General features: G+C 36.5%; 1 protein-coding gene across 1 annotated transcript in view; it reads right to left on the minus strand.

The window, feature by feature from the left end:
* The window catches only part of APPBP2 (amyloid beta precursor protein binding protein 2), a 44,249-nt gene extending 25,927 nt beyond the window's left edge, over positions 1-18,322 (minus strand). Inside the window, exons 1-2 of the mRNA XM_054574850.1 lie at positions 17,891-18,322; positions 1,545-1,633 (exon numbers count right to left, since the gene is read on the minus strand). Coding sequence (XP_054430825.1) covers positions 1,545-1,633; positions 17,891-18,028 — 227 coding nt within the window. The 5' untranslated portion in view covers positions 18,029-18,322. The remainder of the gene's footprint in view (positions 1-1,544; positions 1,634-17,890) is intronic.
* Between the last annotated feature and the right edge of the window lie 4,871 nt (positions 18,323-23,193).

The following is a 23,193-nucleotide window of genomic DNA, read 5'->3' on the forward strand; positions in this document are numbered from 1 at the left end:
ATGGAAAAACTGGAACCCTCATACACTGGTGGTAGAAATTAAAAATTGTGCAGCCACTGTGGAAAACAGTCTAGAGATTACTCAAAAATTTAAATGTAGGACTATCACATGTTTATACTCTAGTTTTACATACAGGAAATTGAAAGCCTATGTTCACCCAAAATCCTGTCCATGAACATTTCAAAACTGCATTATTCATAACTGCCAAAAGGGGGAAACAACCGAAACGTTCATCAATAGATGATTATATAAACAAAACCGTATATTCATACAATGGAAAATTATTCAGGCATAAAAAAGAAAAAAGTACTGATATGAACCCTGAAAACATTACAGGGAGTAAAAGAAGCCAGTCACAAAAAATATATATTATTACATTTATATGAAATGTGTAGAATAGGTAATACAAAGACAGAAAGTAGATTAATGGTAAGCCAGAGACTAGGAGTAAAAGGAAATAGGGAATGACTGTTAATGGACACAACAAGATTTCTTTTGGGTTAATGAAAATGTTCTAGAAGAGATAGTGGTAATGACTATAAAACCTTCTGTGTACAGTAAAAGCCAATGAATGGTACAATTTAAAATGCTCAGTTTTATGGTATGTGAACTGTATCTCAATTAAAAAAATTAAAAACAAGACATTAAATAATGGAATCACTGCTTTGCATAAAGGGAAAAATGTCAAACTACATGGTTTTAGTTTCACAAATAATATATTAGCCACTTAAAGGATTTGGACTTGGTGAAAGATAACGCGGTAATGAAAGAGAGGTATTCCACTAAATCTTTACAATGGCCATGGTTAGAACTGCATAAAGAAATTCAAATCCCAGAAAGCTAACCTTTTTAAGAGAATGCTTTTTAAAGTTTTTCTATAGCCTTCTTTTACCAAAATGAAGTTTTCACCTATTATTTTTTTATAGATCATTTTAATTAATCAACTAATCAAGAAGTTTTTCTATAGGCTTAGTACACAGGCCACATTTCAAAGTTATCTCTGAGAAGAGAATTATTGTTAATTTTTACCTCTTTTAGTCTATCATCCCTCTCTAAAATACAAAATGTATGAGGAAAAGATGACATAGATCTTTTTTACTGCTGTAACCCCAGCATCTAGAACAATACCTTATTTATACTAGGCAAATGAAGTACTTACTTCATCTATTGAACAAGTGAAAACAACTTCACAATATTAATATTAAAGATTAGTGGTATTTAGCAAAACTGTATTATTTTCATAAAAATGTGGGGCAGGGAAAAAACAGCATGTAAAGCAAGTTTTGGGAAGAAGACTAAACAGCAAGTACAATAAAAAACAGTGTCACCTACACCCACATGTGGCTCCTACTACATGATAGTGGGCACAATAGGGAAGATGAATTCGGTCCCCCTTTCTTGAACACAAAAAGCAACGGTTGTACTAACGGCTTCACAACAATGTGAATGTACTTAATGCCACTGAATTTTACACACAGAAATGGTTACAATGGTAAAATTTAGGTTATGTATAGTTTACCACAATTTCTAATAAATAAATTTACCTTTTATCAAGCGCTCTCAATACTTTAGCAAAAACTTCCAATTCACAAAATTCACTGCCCAGTTGACATAGGCGTCCTTGTTGATAAAGCTGAAATAAAAAAGCGAAAGAAGACAATTTTTAAATTTTAATTTCTACTTTAATTGTATTTTATGAATATAATTTGATGAACTTAATATTTGATGAATTGAATGACTACTACTCAAAGTTGGTATGATTACATAGTAAATCAGGAAAGATGCGGGAAAAAAAAAGGAAAGATGCTTGTGCTAAGAGAAATGGAACACTGAATTAACAAATTTCTACAATTCATATAAAAGCATTTTAATAGTCATATATGATAGTTGGAAATTAGTATTTATATACCCTATGATTTCACTTATATGTGGTATCTAAAAAACAAAATACATGAACAAACAAAACACACACAGAGTCATAGACGAAGAGAACTGATGGCTGCCAGAGGGGTAAAGGGTTGGGGGTTTGGGTGAAGAAGGCGAGGGATGAAGAAGTACAAATTGGTAGTTACAAAACAGTCATAGGGAACATAGTCAATAATACTTTAATAACTATAACTATGTATGGTGTCAGATAGGTACATGAATTATTGGGAGGATCACTTTGTAAATTATGATTGTCTAACCACTATGCTGTACACCTGAAATGAATATAACATAGAATGTCAACTGTAATTGAAAAATAAAACTTAAAAAAAGAAATTAGTAAGTGTAAAACAGTATCTGGTACATGGTAAGTAATACAAAGTATTATATAAGTATGTATTTATTGAATAAGGCATTAAAAAGTCATATTGAAGAAACTTTCAAAATGAACTTTTTTCCTTAATCAAAACTGGATAATAAATGTAAAATCATCAAACTGACAGCAAAGATGTCTAGAAGCCGGAACTGATCAATGTGCCCCACTAAAGACTCTTTAGACCACCACAAAAATTTCAGTTCAGTTCTGAGCATGACACTTTATAAGTAGGCTAACAGTAGATGTCTAAAGTAATCAAGGACAGCAAGATTTTTAATTATTGTCACAATCACTTATTCACTTTTCTAACTTTTTAGAACCTTTTTAAAATGTTTTAATGTGTTAAATGTTTATCACAAATAATACATGCATATGGTTAAAAGGAGACAAATACTATTGTCTATCTTTTCTCTAACTCCACCTCATCAAATGTTTTTGAAGTAATGTGCTATATGAATTCAGTGTCTTAGAAGGTAGGAATTTGGTTATATTACTTTACTTTATATTACAGGTGCTTAACATTTAGCTTAGTTGATGAGAACATAGTTTTTCTGAAAGAGGACAAAGATCTAGAGTTCATTTCCCAATTTAGCCAGTTAACTTTGCTCAGGGAAAACACACTACAAACTTAGTCAGGAAATTCTTGGGCATTAAGTCACTAGTCACAATGGAAGACAAGTCAATTAGGTATCTGTATTAACGCAGATTAATAGTGACTGCTATGAAAAATCCGTAACGACTGTTGGAGGTCTTGGAGAAACAACAGGCTCAGGAAGAGGAGGCAGAAATGTTATCTTCATATAATGGTTGAAGAATTAACAATAAACCTTCATAAGTAAAGATCTGCTATTTTTGGAGATGATTATATCATCTCTTAACAGCTTCTGGGAATGTATACAGTAAAATTCACTGCTATTAATCCCTGTCATATTTTACTTTGACTATTAACCAATAGGGAATAACTCATGGAAAATAAAGCTGATAATTTATGACCAAACTCCTATTTAGGGACTTAACAATGTGGTAAATTTCTGATTTGGGGCAGAAAAACAAATGTAGCTATCAAAATAAATACACACACACACACACACACACACACACACACACACACACACTCCACAAACAGTATAGGACAAAGCAATGTTAGCTTCTTATCAAAATAACTCATCATTAGCAAACTAAGGCTTAGAAGTTCTTTTGTAAGTAGAAAAAATGAAAACAAGTATAATTTTTTTGCTGGTACTCACTAGTCAAATAAAAACAATTAAATTAAACATAATATCCTCTACAATTCGTATTATCTCTTTAATAACTGAAAATTAGTATATCCTATTAAACGGGATTTTAAACTAAAAATTTAGAAAAGTTGCTATGCTGGGTATAATTGTAAATATACCCTATTAACAAATATAAGAATTTTTTTTTACTCAGCTGTTCAATTTTTCTAGTAAAAATGGGTTCACATATAAATTCTGGGGAGAGGGTAATAATTTAACTGTTTCAAATCATCCTTATCAGATTTATCAAAAAATGCAAATTTATACATTTTTCTGAATGGGATTTTTGGATGCCGATCCAGAATAAAAACAACATCTAATTCTTACAAAAATCTTGTAGGTACCAGGCAGTGTTTTAAGTGGTTTTCGTAAGTAATTCATTCTATCCTTATACTGCTGAGGAACCAGGTATATATGGAACCAGGTATATAAAGTTAAAATAACCTGCTCAAGCCCTAACTGGTGCATAGCTCAGTTGATTGGGCATCATCCTGCAAACCAAAAGGTTGCTGGTTCCCAATCTGAGCACGTGCCTGAGTTGTGGGCCTGGTCCCCGGTTTGGGGGCATGTGAGAGGCAACCAACTGATGTTTCTTCCCCCACTCCCTGTTCTCCCTTCTTTTCCCCCTGTCTAAAAATAAATAAAGTCTTAAAAAAATAACCTGCTCAAAATCACACAATTAAAAGGTGGCAAAGCGATAACCTGGCCCCAGGCAGTTTGTCTTTACATCCTTGTTCTTAACAACCTACACTATACTGCCTCTTGAAGATAATATATGATGGGCAATTTTTAACATTTTCATAGAAATAACAGAAGATTTAAAAATTAACTCCTTCTTATATTAATGCATCTTTTAAAAGACTTATTGTATTTTTTTTCCATTACCATCTATCCCCCTTATACGTTCTTCCACCTCCACCTACTCCCTTGGCCCCTATTAATATATTTTATGGAGCAGAGCTAGAAGAAACAAAACTGAAGCTCTAGGGTTCTTCATAATGATTCTCAAACCAGATTTTTAAAAATCTTTACTTCATTATTACAGTGTTTAACACTATGTTCTGAATTCACTGAATAATGAATGAGGCTGTTAAAGGGCTCTTATGAACTACTTTTAGCTATTGGTACCTTAAGGAAAATAAGGAAGTAGGTAAATTACCTCCCAAAGATATGAAAACAGAAAATAAAACTATGATTAAAACAATACAGACTGGCGCAAAAGTAGGTTTACAGTTGTAAGTATGCACGACAAAGAGTTTATTCTTGTATTTGTATTAATTACTGTATTATTTTTCCATACAAACAATTGTGAACCTATTTTTGCCCCACCCTGTATTATACAGGAGGTATAAAGAGAGACCAATTAATGGAATAAAATGTCAAGTTCAAAAGCAGACCCCAATATTTGTAAAAAAAAATTAACATATAATAAAGGTATCATTTTAAAATTATTGAAGAATTAGTTAATAGAGTGCATAAAACTAAGGAAACAAAGATGCCTCCTAATAAAGTATAAAAGGATAAATCTCATATTTATGAAAGTTTTAAATATTCAACAAACCATAGTGTTAAGAGCTACTTGGTAACATTGCCTTTCTAAGCATTATACCACAGGGAAAAATCATTAAGAGATAAATGATTACATAAAAATCTAAAATGTTCATAAATGTAAATACTATAAATAAAAATGAAAAGTACAACAAAACTAAGTAAAGTATTACTAACACACTTTGTGCTACACAAAGAGGTGAACCTCCTGGTGATGCCTCAGAAGCTAAGGCTTTCAGGGATTAAAATAAAAATCTTACAGAAAACTGAAGACAACTATTGCAAGACAATGCAAGACAGCGCAAAACCTGGAGAACTCTTCAGGAGATAAATATGTGGATGAAAGCCTTTCATAATCCAAGCGTTTTGATTTGGCATGGTTATTTTCCATGCCAACACAAAAATTACCAAAATTACCACAGGCTAACTGTGAACAGTTCAGTCTTAACATAACTGTGAACAGTTCAGTCTTAACATCAAATTAGCATAGAAATAACTTAGACTAACTCCCCGAAACAAAAATTTAGAAAGGCCCAGAAAAAGAAATAAAAGAAACCGAGTCCACAACTATGGCCTAAGAATAAATGCAAAGTCCTATATACTACCTGTGACACTCATGTAGCTCCCTCATGTTTGAAACTGTGACCCCTCTTTGAGTCATTAAAAGGCAAAAATTCTCAGAAATAAAAAGTGGTTGTTATCAAAGAAAAATTACCATGATACATATAAAACAAGTTTTCAGAAAACTTGTTTCTAAATTATGTATCTACCATCACATGTGAGTACGTTTTTAAAAAAATCTGGAATAATATTCAATAAAGTGTATATCCGTGGTATGGGATTTATATCTCAAATCTTTCATCTCCAGTCTCCTCACCATCTTTAATCTGGATTTCTGCAAAGGTTTGGTAGAACTGAACTCTTCCATTACCACTCCTGTCCCCCCTGTATTCAACTGTCCACACAGTAGCCAAAATGATCTTTTTAAAAAAGTAAATTAGGCACTGGCTGGGTAGCTTAGTTGGTTAGAGCATCCTCCCAATAAGCCAAAGTTACAGGTTTGATCCGCTGGTCAGGCCAATAGGAGAAGCAACCAATGAATGCATAATTAAAGGGAATAACAAATCGATGTCTCTCTAATACAAAAAATTAAAAATCTTTTTTAAAAAGTAAATTATTTCATGCCATTCCTTTTAAAACCTTTCAATGGGACTCTCAACGTAAACATGATCCAAAAATCTGTAGCGTGGTCTACAAGTCTCTAAAAGTTATGATTCTTGCCAATCTTTCAAATCTCACCTTTTACCATTCTTTCTCCCTATCCCTTACATTCCTAACACATTAGCTTTCTTTTACCTTTATCTTACCTCATGATTTTTGCACAGAGAAACTGCTGCCTCCACGGGAAAAACTGACACCAGGATTTTACCTTGTTCATTTTACTCGTTCTAATGGTCTTAACTAACATGTCACCTGACTCTCCAATCTAAATTCTGCTCCCGGCCCTGGCTGGGTAGCTCAGTTGTTTAGAGCATCGTCCCAGTATGCCAAGGTTGTGGTTTGATCCCTGGTCAGGGCACTTTCAAGAAGCAACCAGTGAATGCATAAAGAAGTGGAAAAACAAATAGAATAAATAAATAAGGTTCTCTGTTATACTTTCTAGTTTTTCCTCCATAGTAGGTACATCAAGACATGTATGCACATGTTCACTTAAACAATAATTTATTAAACATGTCAATCCATTACAGTCTATACTCCATGAGGTGACCTGACCACTGTCACCACTATATTCCTAAATACCTACCACTGTGCCTAGCATTCAATATACATTCAATATTTTCTGAATGCATAATCTAAATCAGTAGCAATCTACTTTGGATGGATCTCAGAACCTAAGAAGAAAAAAAAATTCAAGCCAGTTTCTACTCTGGAGTTTATCATTATTTACTGAAATTGCCCAAATTCATCTGATAAATTTGACACTAAGAAAAAAACCCTAATTTCACCCATAGTTACTTATTGTCTCCCCAAGCAGACTATAAGCACCTCAATGAGAAACATTTACTAGGGTCTTATGTCCATCTGTACAGTACTTTATATAGAACAGTGCTCATGCACTAAACTCTGAAAACAAATTTGAATGCAAACTTAATAACCTAGCATCCTAAATAACATAAAGTGCCAGTACCAAAATGGAAAAAAATGAAGAACAAATTCTCAATAATAGTTGGTTAAATTTATAGAGAAAAATAAGTGTTTCCTATTTTTGCATCTAATCTTTTACCAAGTAACCCGGGCATATGCATTACAGGAAACTCTTAGCTTATGGAAACTATTTTATCTTTGTGATTTTCACATCAAAGCTAGGACCATTCTACTTATTATTCGTTTTTATTAACTTATTAAGTATCAGGAATATTTGCATAAAGCACTGTGCTAGGTACTGGGATATGGTGGTGACTATGGTCACCACAATAATACAAAGTCAGCAGGAATTGTTCTTTGATTTCAAAAAATTTTAAATCTGTCAGATCAATAAAACAATATTCACAGATTATACAATAGAGGTAGACAGAGTAGTTTAGAATCAAATAAAATACCCACTCCAAGGATAAATTTCAACTGAATTTTGAAGAGGAATGGGGATAGAGCTTCTAGCAGTATGGCATATTGCGTACATGTGAAAACTTTTCATCCCCTTTCCAAACGCAGGGATATGCGTTTTGTGATATTGGCTCTCACAATATTGGATAAAATATCACAAAATAACTTTTGGATAAATAGCCAAGTTTAAAACCAAGAGCAGAAACTCCACAGTTCCCCCAGGTTAAGAAGACATAAACTCAAACATGACCGGAAGGAAGAAAAACAATCATTTAGCCCTGGCTGGTGTGGCTCAGTGGCTACACCACTGAATAGGCAACAGCCTGTGAAACAAGGGGTGGGGGGCGGTGAGTTTTATTCCCAGTCAGAGCACATGCCTGGGTTGTGGGACAGCTCCCCAGCGGCAGGTACTCAAAAGGCAACCACACACTGATGTTTCTCTCCCCTTCTTCTCTTCTCTAAAAATAAAGAAATAAAATCTTAAAAACAAGCAAACAATAGTTTATACCTCTGAATGGTTTTGAGCCAGAGTGCAAAGACCAGATAAGAACATGTCTAGGCAGCAGATTCCTGTAAGAAAAGTGACCTGGAGCTAAACTACCTGTCTAGAACCAGGAGTAAAAAAAGTACAGAACATCTCTTACAGCCTTAGCATAAAGTTGGCTATGAAAAACTGAAACCTCCAGCCTAAGATGGACATGAGTATGCAGTCCAAATTCATACTACCTAGACAATTACAGACCCCAATACTTCATGTAATGCCCTAGATCTGTTGTTTGACTGCATTGTGATCTCAGATTATATTTAGTCATACATCAGTTCTCACTGGCTTCAGAACTTGTCAAACCCTGCATTCCGTGTATTTTGATGGAGAAAAAAAATGTTTTGGAGCTTATCACACCTGCTAGATCTTATGAGTCACAATGCCTCCCCGCAAGAGAAAATGCTTCCTCATGTGTCACTTGCTTGGTACTGGTGGGCCGCAGCTATGGGCAACTGGTAATTGGCAGCTTCATCACGACAACTACTTCATTGCCATATTCCTATTAATGTTATATTTTTGTGAAGCTGCATTTGCAGTCATTACTATGATACAAACTAATGTGCAAAAATCAACATGGAACAGAAAATGAGGGTGGTGGTATCCTGATTCCAATATCTGATAAGTGGTACAGTGCCCAATAAACATACACATTCCATTAGTAATTGTGGTTATTTACAAATGAAGTGAAAAAGCACTGGCCAGGTAGCTCAGCTGGTTAGAATGTCATCCTGATGCACTAGGGTTGTGGGCTTGATCTCTGGTCAGGGCACATTCAGGAATCAACCAGTGAAAGAATAAATCAGTCAAACAACAAATTGAAGTTTCTTTCTCTAATTTATTTTTACATATTTATTTATTTCTAGATAAATGAGATGGGAGGGAGAAAGAAAGGGAAACTGTGATGGGCGAGAGAAACATCCATCGGCTGCCCCTCACCCTCCCAACTGGGGACCTAGCCCACAACCCAGGTATGGGAACCAAACCGGCGATCTTTTGGTTGCCAGGGCATCTCTCTAAAATAATTAAAAAAAATTTTTTTTTGCACATTTTTTTAATGGCTCTTAAGTTGTTAGGACATAGATGTTACTCAGTTGTTTGTATCTAACTACTTAATAAATACAATTGTTAGGGATGTCTTTTGACTTAGGGGTGCCAGGAACCAAGTGCTATGAAGGAAGAAAGTCTGGGAGCCTCTGGTATACACTCCTGTTACTACTGGTTTCTTTCACTCAATTATCATTTGTGGGGTTCATCCATAATTTCAAACAGGTACAGTTTTTCATCTTCACTGTATAATAGTCCACTATATGACTATTCCACAATTTATTAATTAAATAGTTTCCACATTTTGGCTATTATGAATAGTCTTGCTATGAACTTTAAGTGTATGTATCTTGACGTGGAATTAATGGGTTAGAGTATGTATATGTTCACTTTTAGTAGATACTAGCTTTTCAAAATGGCGTATCAATTTATATTCTCACTAAAAATGTATCGAGAGTTTTGATTGCTCCATATCCTTACCAACACTTTTTTTCTTTTTCACTTAGTCATTCTTAAGAATGTACAATAGGACAGTAATTTCCCTGAAGACAAAATGAGGTTGAGCCCTTTTCCAAATGTTTTGATAGGGTCTTTCAAAGTCCTCTTTTTGAACGCCCATTCATGTTATTTCCCCATTAAAAAAAAGAAAAGGTTATTTCATTTCTAGTTCTTTAGATGCAGTATGCATCCTTTGTCAGATATATGTCCTGCAAGTATCTTCTCCTACGCTGTGGCTTGGCTTTTTCTCTATTTTAATGGTATTTTTTGATGAATAGATGTTCTTGATCTTAATATAGTCCCATTTATCAAATCATGTTTTTATTTAGCCTATTTTGTACCCTACTTAGTAAATCTTTGCTGACATAGTGACTGTTTCCCCTAAAAAACTGCTTTTCACATTTAGATCAGTAATTCATCCAAAAATGATTATTGTGTATGGTGTAAGATAAGTCATGATACTTTGTCCCCTATGTAGATACTTAATTGACCCATACAATTTACTTGATTTTCCTTTCCCCACTGTACTGCTCTGTCAATTTTTCATAATTAGGTGACAGTATACGTATCAGTCTGGTTCTGGACTGCCTGTTTTGTTCCATTGATGTATTTGTCTATCCATGTGCCAATACCACACTATCTTGTTACAGCTTGATATTTGCTAGCGTAAGTCCTCCAGGTTTTCTTTCTTCTTCATGACTGCTTTGACTTGATACTACACTTTGATTTGCTTTTCTGTTGAGCATCTTTCGATATTTACTGGCCGTTGATATTTTTCTCTTTCATGTGTTGGCTGTTCAGATCTTTTGGAAGTGAGTTGTTGTCATTAATAATACTTCCTCCCATATTAGGAAAATCACCCCTTATCTGTCATGTTATCATTTGCATAGTTTTTTAAAAATGTGCACAAAACAATGCACTCAAAAGTACTGATTTCTTTTCCTCCTCCTAGGTTTTGGTTTCCTGCTTAGAAAAGCCTTTCTCACGCCCAGGTGGCATTCCAGTGTTGGCAAGGTAATTAACAAAGGACTTTACCTGTTACAGCATTATTTTTATAACGTTTCACAGTTTAAAAATCTGTAAATTACCTTAAGAATAATTTCTTTAAAGAAATCCCAGTCATTTCCCACTGCAAGATACTGACCCAATAATTTATTCTGATACTTTTATGATTTCATTTGCTATATTTAATCTTTAACCACCAGAAATTCATTTTCGTATATCGTGTGAAGTAGGGGTCTTTTACCCCCAATACTCACTTGCCCAAGATTTTTTGTTTTTGTTTTTTATCTTTCCCCATTTATTTGAAATATAACATTGTTTCATGACTTTACACCATATGTTAAATTCTTAAATATGCTTTGGTTTCTATCTTGACTGTCTAACTAGGCTCTATAAATCAATTCCTCTCTCTGTTCTTTGTGCCAGTTCTACATATTTTTAAAGTACTGGGTTGGCCAAAAACGCTGTTAAGTTTTTTCTGTAAAATAGAAGACACATTTTTAATTTTCACCAATAGTTTTATTCGTTTGGATATTTTGAGTATGTTGGCTATCTCTCACTATTGGCGTCTAGTGGGTAAATGCTAGGGATGCTGCTAAACATCTTCCAATGCATAAGACAGACAAACAGCAATTATTTGGCCAAAATGTCAATAGTACCAAGAAACTGTGCAAACCACTTTTGATACATTTGATCAGTCACAGCACAATCTCAAAACACTGTATATTATTTTGCATCTCAGTTGCATTTTTACCTTTCTTGAAATAATAAAGCACAATACACTGAAAACATTGTGTATTTTCTTCCATCTTCAATGTTAAAATGGCTGCACAAAAATTTACCAATTTTTATAAGTTTTCTTTTAATGCAGCTGATATGACAGCTGTCATGATACAATTTACAAAACTGTTCCAAATAAAGTTAAAGACAGTTAGGCACTACTAGAGCCATCATATGGGAAAAAAACTAAATGAACTTTCTGGCCCACTCAATATGTAGCTAATATAATTGACTGTCTTATAATGCACATTTCTCCTAAGTATTGTGCATCTTTAAACTTTCCTTGACTCATTGATTATCATATATTTAATTTCCTCAGATGAACTTCATACTTAATCAGTTTCCTATATCCTATAAAATTCTGAGAGTCTGATTCAAATTGTGATAAATTAATACCTTAAACTGAGGTGAGTTGACAAATTTATAATATTATCTTCCCATTAAGACACATGGCATGGCTGGCTATTTATGCTCTTTTATACCCCTTCCTCAAAAAGTTTTCATTCTCAACTTATTAATCCTAAAAGCTTGTTATATACATGATTTTTTTAATTTAATTTTTATTTTTTTAATATTTTATTTATTTTTAGAGAGGGGAAGGCAGGGAGAAAGGAAGGGAAAGAAACATCAATGTGTGGTTGCCTCTTGTACACACCCGGACTGCGGGCTGAACCTGCAACCTTGGGTGTGTGCTGCGACCAGCAATTGAACCAGCAACCTTTAGCTTTGCAGGACGATGCCCAACAAGTTGAGCTACACCAGTCAGGGTTAAAAAAAAAAGATCATTAACTCTTTGACTGTCAAATATGTTTCAAGAATTTCTTTTTTTCAATTTGTTACCAGCCAATTTAAAAAGATTATCAGAATATCAGTTGAGACAAATATATAGCTATAACAACAGAAATATACACAGAAAAATTAACTCTAATACTAAATCAGGCATGAATTCACATGGTTTTCAGCATGAGACTTAAAATAAAAATTAAAAAAAAAATTCAGCCCTGGATGGTGTGGCTCAGTGGATTGCACATTGGCCTGCGACCCAAAAGGTCACTGGTTTGATGCCTGGTCAGGGCACATGCCCGAGTTGCATGCCAGGTCCCCAGTTCAGGGCGTGTGAGAAGCAATCAGTTGCTGTATTTCCCACACATTGATGTTTCTCTCTCTCCTTTCCCATCTCTCTAAAATAAATAAAAATTAAAAAAAAAAACCCTAAATAAATGGTGTTGGGAAAGTTGGACAGTTACGTGCAGAAAAATGAAACTCGACCACCTTTGTACACCACACACAAGAATTCAAAATGGATTAAAGATTTAAATGTTAGACCTGAAACCATAAAAGTCCTAAACAAAAACAAAGACAGCAAAATCTTTGATGTTGCTCATAGCAATATTTTATTGGTATATCTCTCCAGGTGAGGGAAACAAAATAAAAAGTAAAAAGTGGAACTATATCAAACTAAAAAGTTTTTGCACAGCAAAGGAAAACATCAACAAAATAAAAAGACAACCCAAAGAATGGGAGACTGTATTTGCCAATAAATATGATAGAGGGTTAATATCCAAAATTTATAAAGAACTTAAAACACTCAACACACAAAAAAAACTAACCACTCAATTAAAAAATGGGCAAAGGACCTAAACAGACACTTCTCCAAAGAGGACATACAGATAGATAGGTGGCCAACAGACATATGAAGATACTCAACATCACTAATCATCAGGTAAGTGCAAAATAAAACCACAATAAGATACCATCTCAGACCTGTCAGAATGTCTCTCATCAATAAACAAACAAATAAGTGCTGGTGATGATGTGGAGAAAGCAGGAACCCTTTTGTACTGTTAGTGGGAATGCCAATTGGTGCACACACTGTGGAAAGCAGTATGGAGATACCTCAAAAATTTAAAAATGGGTCTGCCTTCTGACTCAGTGATCCCACTTCTGGGAATATAATCAAAGGAACCCAAAACAGTAATTGGAAAGAACATAAGCACCTCTATGTCACTGCAGCACTGTTTTTTGGGGGGTTTTGTTTGTTTGTTTGTTTTTTACAATGGCCAAGATACAGAAGCCACACAAGTGTCTATCAGTAGATGAGTGAATAAAACAACTATGGGACATTTACACAGTGGAATACTACTCAGCTGTAAAATAAGAATAAAAATTTTCCCTTTGTGACAGCATGGATGGACCTGTAGAACATTAGGCTAAGTGAAATAAGCCAGTCAGAGAAAGACAAATACTGTATGATTTCACTCATATGTGGAATCTAATGAACAAACTGAACTAATAAGTAAAACAGAGACAGACTCATAGATGGAAAGGAGATGACAGCTAAGGAGTGAAGGGAAGTTAGGGGATAGAGGGATTGAGAAAAAAGGACTCATGGACATGGACAATAGTGTGGTGACTGCTGGGGGGAGGAGGGTATAAGGCAACTAAATGGCAATGGAAAAAAGATACAATAAAGAAAGAAAGAAAAAAAAACCCATTCAGTTTAAGAGTGAAAACAATAAACAGAACAAATTACTGAAATACTTCACCCAGCCAAAAACTTAACTCTATGGAAAATTCTGTAATTGGAACAGGACACAAAATACACCATTTAGCAGTTAAAATGAAAAAGAAAGACCATATATTTCATTTTGAAAGAAACCAACTTTTCATTTTATTTACATTCACTTGGTATACAATTTTAAAATTCCTTCTATTCATCTCATCCATTCCTATACCTAAATGGTTGAGCACCCTTAGATAAAAACAATTTAGATTCATTTCGTAGGGTACTACTTTTTATTAAACCATCTATACCATCTGTCAATTTTTTAAAACATTTTTAGTGAACTTCCCTTCTCAAATACTTCGGTAGCCATTTCCAACTTCAGTTTAGCTTCCCTACATAAAAACCAGCACACCTAGCCCTACTACTAGATGACCTTACCTCCTTATTCATAACAACCATTCTTTACAAACTTATCTATGTTGATACTTTATGTCCTTAACACTTTTCATCTGATCTTAAAGTAGTATTCTTTCCCGACCACCAATGTATGACTGATACCTTAATTGATGCACCATGAAGGAAGGGTCAAGACTCATTAATTAATGCTTTTGCTCAGGGACTCTGCTCCACAATTCATTTCCTGCTTCACATTTATTTAACTTCTTACACTGTTTTGGTTTCTGCAATTCAGTCAGTAAATATATTCTAATGCCTTTAATTCTTTAAAAAAAAAATGAAACAAACACCCTTCACATTTTACCCCTTGTACATACAAACACCTTTCTCCCTCCCCATTTTAGGGAGCAGCCAGCATGCCTACTTCTTCACCTCCCATTTATTCCACAATCCCACCTCCTAAAGCTTTATGCTGGTACCTTCACTTGAAGCCACAGACAAAAAATAACATAGTTGACACTGGACTAAACCAATCAAGAGGGATGAGGGAATTTTTGGTTTCACAAATACTGTAATTTTGTCTATGATTATGCCTATTGATGGAAGCTGGAACTGCTAGAAGGAGCTAATTAAGAGTTTCTCCTTGGCTCCAAACTGAAGAAAACACAACTGTAAACAGTAAGCCCCTTAACATTTTCACAAACTGGGCATGGGATGAGTATCTTATATGTATTAAAATGCTTTAAAAGTCTCTTACATTTATGTGTTGAAACAATGTTTAAAAAAAGTTCCTTCTTATATTTCAATTAAAAACTGAACTCCAGGGGTTGACTTTCACTCTAGTTATTTCTGTAAAAGCTAATAAAAATTAGTTCTATAATGCCTTTCATAAAAATAGCCTACCTCAAAATGCAAAATCTTTGCCAGCAATAAAGCAAGGTCCTAAGGAACTAAATGCTTAGTGTGAGATTTTGACTACTGGGTTGGCCAAAAAGCTCATCTGGTTTTTTCTGTAGAGCGCTCTAGTAGCACTTAAGTTATCTTTAATTTCATTCAAAACAATTTTGTTAGATTGTATTGTGACAGCTGTAACATCAGGTGCACTTTTAAAAAAGCTTACCAAAACTGGTGAATTTTTCTGTAGCCATTTTAATATTGAAGATGCAAGAAAATATGCAACATTTTCTCAAGTTATGTTTTATTATTTCAAGAAAGATAAAAATGCAACTGAAATGCAAAAAAAAAAAAAAATTTGTGTAGTGTATGGAGAAGGTGCTGTAACTGATGGAATGTGTCGAAAGCGGTTTGTAAGTTCTGTGCTAGAGATTTCTTGCTGGACCATACTTTACTTTTAGTAGAACAGCTGAAGTTAGTAGTGATCAAATCAAGACATCAATTGAGAACAATCAACACTATACCATGTGGGAGATAGCTGACACACTCAGAATATCCAAATCAATCAAGTTATTGGTGAAAATGAAAGATGTGTCTTTTATGGCAAAAAACTAAACAGACTTGTTGGCCAACCCTATACTTAACTTTCTCACCTCACATAGGGTTATACCCTACTTTACAGTTTGTGAGGGTTAAACTAAATAATGTGTATAAACCCACAGTTCCAAGCACATGTTAAATAACTTCCTTCACCTTAGCACAGTGCCATACTCCTAACAGACATGTAACTATTAAGGGTAAAAGTGTACCAGAAAGAAGCAATATTAAAACTCTGTGTACTACATGAAACAGAAAATGTGGGAAAAGCACCATCTGTTCATACTAACAATCTTCAAATAAAAAGCTTCAATTAGAAGCAGCATACTAGAAGATATCCAAGTATTTTACTTTGAGACAATTCAACTATGAAATGTACTTTGATGGAATCTCCAATTATTTTTCTCTGAAAGTGTAAAAGATTGCATATGATTTAATAAAATGGACAGAGTTAGTACACACACAAAGTTGAAGTTTCTGGTTGAGAAAAACTCGAACTCACCCTTCCCTGGGAGGAATGAGTCTTAAATATACAATGTTTCCTTAGATATACACAAAAGTCAATGTATCAAAGGGATTGAAAGGAAGGGAGGTTTTTCTCTTACATCGTCCCCCACACCCTGCACTCCGCCAAATAATATGTATGACCAAAATAAATCTTCCCCCAATATTTAGGGGAAAAAACATTTGAATTTTTACAACTGGTGTAATTCAGTTGGATTTAGCAGAATGCATCAAGTTGACTGCTTTCTGAAAAATTATTCTAGGGTGGAGAAAGCCGGCAATCTTCCCAATAAAACGACTGCCATAAAACACATACATAAATGAGAACATACACATCTGTTAAGTATCAGTTTACATTGTTCCAGCCAACTTAAAAAGCAAGAGGAAATATTTAAGATATAAAAAACATACACTATTTTTTTGTCAAGTTTTGTATGGGCGGCTACTGGAGAACAGAAGTTATCCACGCCAATTTCAAAGCAAGGAGAACTGAATAAATCCACTGTTCACTCTCAAATGCTGGGGCAGGGGGAGGAAAAGGGAGGCTCCAAGTCCATAAAGTTCTCCTCCCTCTTTAAACACTGCAAAAATTGTCCTCATCTAAAGACTCTTACCCTTGAAACTCCTTGGAGAGTGACTTGGAGACTTTTTGTTGCGATTTTTGAGGGGGAGCGATTTAGGAATGCTGCAAGATTGCAACTTCCAAATACATGAATGTAATTTGAATTCTAAAGTTGTTTTTAGGATTTTCCCCCTTCCTTTCAAGGAGTTTACCGACACTTCCATATTAATAAAATCCCCAATTTATCTCCAAGTACAAATGAAACCCAAAGCTTTAAAGAATAGGCGAATAATACACACGACTGTTTCCTATTATTCCTTAACTCCCTCTCGATTAAGATGAGAAAAGGCAAACCAAGGAACGTGAAGCGGGGAAAAGTACTTGGGAAGAAGGGCGGCGAGAGAAGAGTAGGAAAGGGACGGGCGGTGGGGGAGAGCAGAGCAAAAGGTCCAGCTGATGCTGACATTTAATTGGGAAGTGAGGGCAGAAAACATCCCGAAGACACAGGCTAGAAAGGAAGGACCTCAGTGGGACAGGGAAGCAATAGAGAAAGTCCACGCAAAGGCCTACCCCGGGGGACACAGTGTAGGAGGGAATACCAAAACGGGGACTCACTTGGAAGGGATACCAATCAAGGCCCAAGAGCTTGGAAGACAGACACTGTGGAGCAAGGGTGTCTCTATCCTGGCAACCGCGGGATTGCACCCGATGTCTCGGGAGGCCATCACGCTACGAGGGGTGAGGGGTTAACTGCGGGGGTTCGCAGACGTGGAAGGGGGTGCGGCCCCTCGGGCTGCGGCAGGAGAGCTAAGAGCAGGCCCACGGTCCGTACCTTGTAGTAAACATCGAACTGGATGTTCTCCGGCAACGAGCGGATGTCTCGGCGGGAACGGATGTAGTTGTCCACGACGGCGGAGATGGCGGTGTTGTAGAGAGTCTCTGGGATCCACTCTAGCTCCACGGCCGCCATCTTCCTTCCCTCCTCCTCCGCCTCCTCCGCCTCCTCCTCCCGAAGGCCCCCGCCTCCCTCCGTAGCGAACTCCTCTGCGGCCCCGGAGGATTCGGAGGGGCGGCGGCAGCCACCCACGCGGGCACACGGCAGAAGGGCACGGCCACCCTGGCTTTTCCGGGGACGAACTCTGGGGCAGCGGCAGCGGACGTAGGCCCGGGTGAGGAGCGCGACAAGGAGCAGGGGACAGCGGGCCAAGGCCTCACATTCCGGATTTGAGAGAAACCCGTGTTCCGTCCCAGCACCGATCTCTGCAGGGGCGGGACTGCGTGTACGCCGTCATGACGTCAGAACACGCCGACGCGCTGAAGAGAAGGAATGCGGCAGGCGGAAAACTTGGAAAGAAAAGAGCTGTGATCCCTTCCACCAAGAACGTACTTTTGTCCAAGGAACCGCAGTTCTATGGACGCTGGTAGATTTTTTACACTGGGACCAGTTCCAGCATTTTTACCTGCACGTTCCGAGTCAGTCGGGCGCATCATTCCTTTCAGCAGAACCTGCCTTAGACACTGACCCTTTCGTGGCTCAGGTAAAAATTTGGATCCTCTTCTCACAAAAATGCACAATTACGAGTACACTGAAAATTATGCATTCAGGAAATTCACATTACTCTAGAAACCTTGGCTTAGACTCTTGTCCTTAAACCAAGTTAAGAACCTTTGGTCCAGGGACAAGGGGTCAAGGTGGAGGGGAGACTTGCATTTCATGGTATAACCATTCTCACTGAACTTTTTTAAAACCTTATTTCTTTTTCGAAACAAAATTTAGAGAGAAAAGAAGAGTACTCTTGCTTTAGAAGAATTTGGTAGGAAGGTTAGCCTGATTATGGAATTAGCAAATAGAAGTGATAGGATTCTGTAGTTGGATAGAAAAGATTTCAAATTTTCCCTCACAATTCTAGTCTGGGCTTCAGGGTATTGTTGAATAATTAAGAGTACTTCTTTCAGCTTCCTTTCTTCCTCAGCCTGTATGTCAGCTATTTATGTAACTTAATTTTCGAAGTCTGCAATTTCAAGAATTTTATTCAACATCTTTCTGCTGTAGGAAATTAACAAAGAAGTTACTGGCCATAATTGGTGACACAATCTCAGTCACTCTATAACAATGTAAAACGTGAAGATAATAATGATAATATCCTGATATTTAGAACTAAAGGAATTGGAAGTGGTTCTGCCAGTTCACCTGGGTATTTCAATATTAAGTGTTTAAATAATTTGGTGAAAAAGAAAGAAACACTTAGTCCTCTTCTCTGTATCAGTTCTTACTCTGATCTACATACCTAAGAAAGCTGTGGTTGGCCTTAAGGTAGTGTTGCCAGATTTAGCAATTTAAAAAAAAAAAAGAAAAAAGCAAGTGTCCAGTTGGGTTTTAATTTCAGATAAGCGATGATAGTTCTTTAATATAAGCATGTTACACATGATAGTTTTTTATCCACCCATGTCAAGTCACTCGAGCACATCAGTTCTTTAAGCAAATCCTGCATCAAGAATTCTTAGACCTAGACCTTTGGAGGCTGTTTGAAACTCTTCCCACAGAAATGCATAACTATCCATGCAAATATTCACCGTTCATCTGAAATTCAAATTTAACCGGCCATCTGTATTTTATCTAGCAACCCTACCTCAAGGGATCCATGAATCCCCTGAAATTGAATGCAGATGTTCTAGGACATGTTGGTTGAATCAGGACCTGAACTCAAATCCTATACACAGGTTATATCAGACACACATATTGATTGCTATATAGACCTTAGATGCTGCTGGACAGGATGAGACATCCAAAAATGTATAGACAGTTGGGTCTCTGGATGAAAGGGCCTCTTGGTCCCTTCTTCATTGTTTTGAGATTGAAAGTTACTAAAATGTGTGGGATAGACTAGGAGGCCCTGATCAAGAGTAGACAGACTGCCCGAAAGGACAGGGACCCAGAGAAAGAATTCATCTTGAGGGGTGGAGGAATCAGGATCAATGGTCTGGCATCTGTACAAAGGACCAAAGGGGAGCACTGACTCAGAATTAGAACCCTTCTTTAGGCTTGGACCCTCAAGAGCAGGCTGAACAGAGAAACCAGAGGGATCTAGGCTATTTTTGTTGTGGACCACCCTCAACTGAGGAAGAATTGTTCTCCCTTGTCCTCTAGGACAGCAGTCCCCAAACTTTTTGGCACCAGTGTCCCATTTTGTGGAAGACAATTTTTCCACAGACAGAGGAGTTAGGGTTATAGGGAGATGGGGGAGCAGGGCGGGGTGTGGGGACCAAGGGTGACCAGAGTCGGGAGACAGGAGGGGGAGCTCAGGCAATAATGGGAGCCAAGCTCTGCCAGCTTGCCCGCCGCTCATCCCCTGCTGTGTGGCCTGGTTCCTAATAGGCCATGGATGGTACCAGTCCACAGCATGGGGGTTGGGAACCCCTGCCCTAGGAAATTAATGAATCCCAGTGAGTTCAATAATTATACAAATACTGGCTTTCTTATTTTGGATGATAGCATCACATCTGAATTTTTGGTGGTCAGGGCCAGATCATAAAGGTCTTAAAGACCTTTAGATAAAGACCGTTAAGATAAAGATCTTAAATGTGATACTGATCGCCTTAGACTTTATATTGGAGATGATAGAGAGTCTATAAAGGATTGTAAGCAGGTAAGTAAAAGGATCAGAGTGTGTGAGAATGAAAACAGCAGTTGTCTACTACTTACAGAGCCAGAAGGTTAGAATTTTGCATTGTCAGCTACAGAAGGGTAGAATAAGAAAGGGCTGCTAAATTGTCATGGCCACCTGTGCATTTTGATGGACAGAGGTCCTTTGTATCACAAAGTAACCCTTACAGTCCATCAGATCCCCTTTAAGCTTTGACTACTGGTAGCCTCAGGTTTAGCAGGAGGCCTTGACCTTGTACCATACAGAGCTATTAGACATGAACCCGGTCCAAAAAGAATTCTGATAATCCTAAGAGGTGATACACATTTTGACAATTTAAAAATTGCAATTTCTTCATCAAGGTGTGATGTCTAAGTACCTTCCTCTTGAATCTGGTTAAATTTTATCTGCTTCAACAAATAGTAAATAGGAGAAGTAATGCTAGGTCAGAAGAAGACATGCAGAATCCACCACATTCTCTGGAATACTCTCTCTTGGATTCCTGAGCCACCATTTAAAGAAAGATCAATTACCCTAAGACCACCATGCTCTCAGAACGCACAAGCCACATGAAGAGGCAATATGAAAGCATTCCGGCCAACATTCCCAACTCAGGTACCAGTTGTGTCAGTGATGTAACCAACAATGATTCCAACTTCAAGACGTGTGAGTTACCCTCAATCACTCTAGTGTACCATGATGAAGGCCCAAGTATTGTGGAGCTGAGATAAGCACCCCTGCTCTACTCTGTCTGAATTTCTGACCCACAGGAGCATAGTAAAATGGTTGTTCATTTATATCATTAAACTTGGGGTGTTTTCTAATGCCACAGTAGATCTCTGGAACACCTCATTCTAATCCCCCAAAGTTCCTAGGAATCCATCACTTTCCATTTGGAACCTATTTCCTTTCTGGGCTACATATTACTAAATATATGAATTCATTTATGAACATGATACAGTTCATAACCTACAGTGGACAATTTTCTTTCTGCTACATGAGTAAGAGTGAATTGCCTAACCATAGAATATCAAAATGGAGACAATGATTTTTGTCCTAAATTTGCAGAGTCTTTTTTCAGAGCCCTCCAAGTCTAAATCCACATATTCAATATCCATCAACTACAGACCAACAATCAACACATGGACCTCATAAACAGAGTGTTCACAGCACACCTGTTATACCACACATCACATAGGCAAAATGACTGGGTTCTGTAACTTGCAACCACCAAAGAACAGAGCAAGACTTTGCCAACAAGTTCTTGTCACTTGGGGAAATAATGCAGATAGAAAATCTCGTTCAATTCTCATCCCTCAGTACCATTCCCCATATTTGCAGAAAACTCAAGAGTTTCCTGAGTATGTTCATTTTTACTATCCATCTTGGCCCATTTAAAGTCACCCTGCCTGCTACACGTGCCATTCTGTCTCCAAAATTAATCCAGATTGCTACCTGCTAGGATGCTCCCCCTATTCTTGACCTCTACTGTTTTCATTAACATACAAAACACCCCCTCATTTGACCCTAAGAAACAATGGATAATATAGCCTATCATTTTCAGTCAGTATTTTGAGGAAGTCCACTTAGAACCTGCCCTGCACAGTCTGTCTACTTACCTGACAATCAGAACTAGAGAATCAGCATAGAAGGCCTGAATGGTTTTGGATATATACTGTTAATGGTTGCTTAATATATGGAATAAAAGTATAAGAATAGTTCTTGGAAAGACAGGACGTAATAACAATACAGTACAAGAAATACTGTGGTAGTTTGCACAAGATAATATGGGAGTACTGAGGATGAGAGAAGGAATTGGTTTTGGATATAACAATGCTATAACAGGCCCAATATAGGCCAATTCTCAAAGTATCTTTAGTTGCAATGAAGTTCACAGGAAAATAACACTTGAACAGACTTATTTGAACAATTAATAGGTTAATTTCACCTTGACATGACAACTACAACTTCTGGGAAATTTTCTAATGGCGAGAATGTAAAAACTACATGAAAAATTGTGAAACAAATTTGGTGGTTCTTTATTTGTGACAGTGAAAAGTTACGACTTTTTCATTTAAACAGAACATAGGGGCAAGGTAAACTATATGCAAAGTGATATAGTCATTTAATAATAACTTGAGACATTTAATAAGGCAAAATTATACTAAGTGGATCCAATCTACCTCCAACTCCCTACCAATCATTTTAGTTAGAACATACAAATGACACAGATTTTTAACTTAGAAGACAAAATATATGGCAAGGCTATCTACTAAGCTTAACAATATACTGAGGAATTGGGTCCAGTTTTGGATTTTTTAAGGATGGTATATCCATAAAATACATAGGGAGATTTGGTAAAGATTTCAAAAGTGGAAAAAAACCCCTGATAATTGTTAATGATAGTTGAAAGCAAGAGAGTTTATCCCAAGAGAGGAAGAATGTGTAATTTAAGAGAAAAGAAAAAGTTAAGAGAGCACATTGTAATCTG

The sequence above is a fragment of the Pteronotus mesoamericanus genome, unplaced genomic scaffold (genome assembly GCF_021234165.1).
Source record: "Pteronotus mesoamericanus isolate MK-2021 breed Mesoamerican mustached bat unplaced genomic scaffold, CSHL_Meso_final contig_269, whole genome shotgun sequence".
NCBI lineage: Eukaryota > Metazoa > Chordata > Mammalia > Chiroptera > Mormoopidae > Pteronotus > Pteronotus mesoamericanus.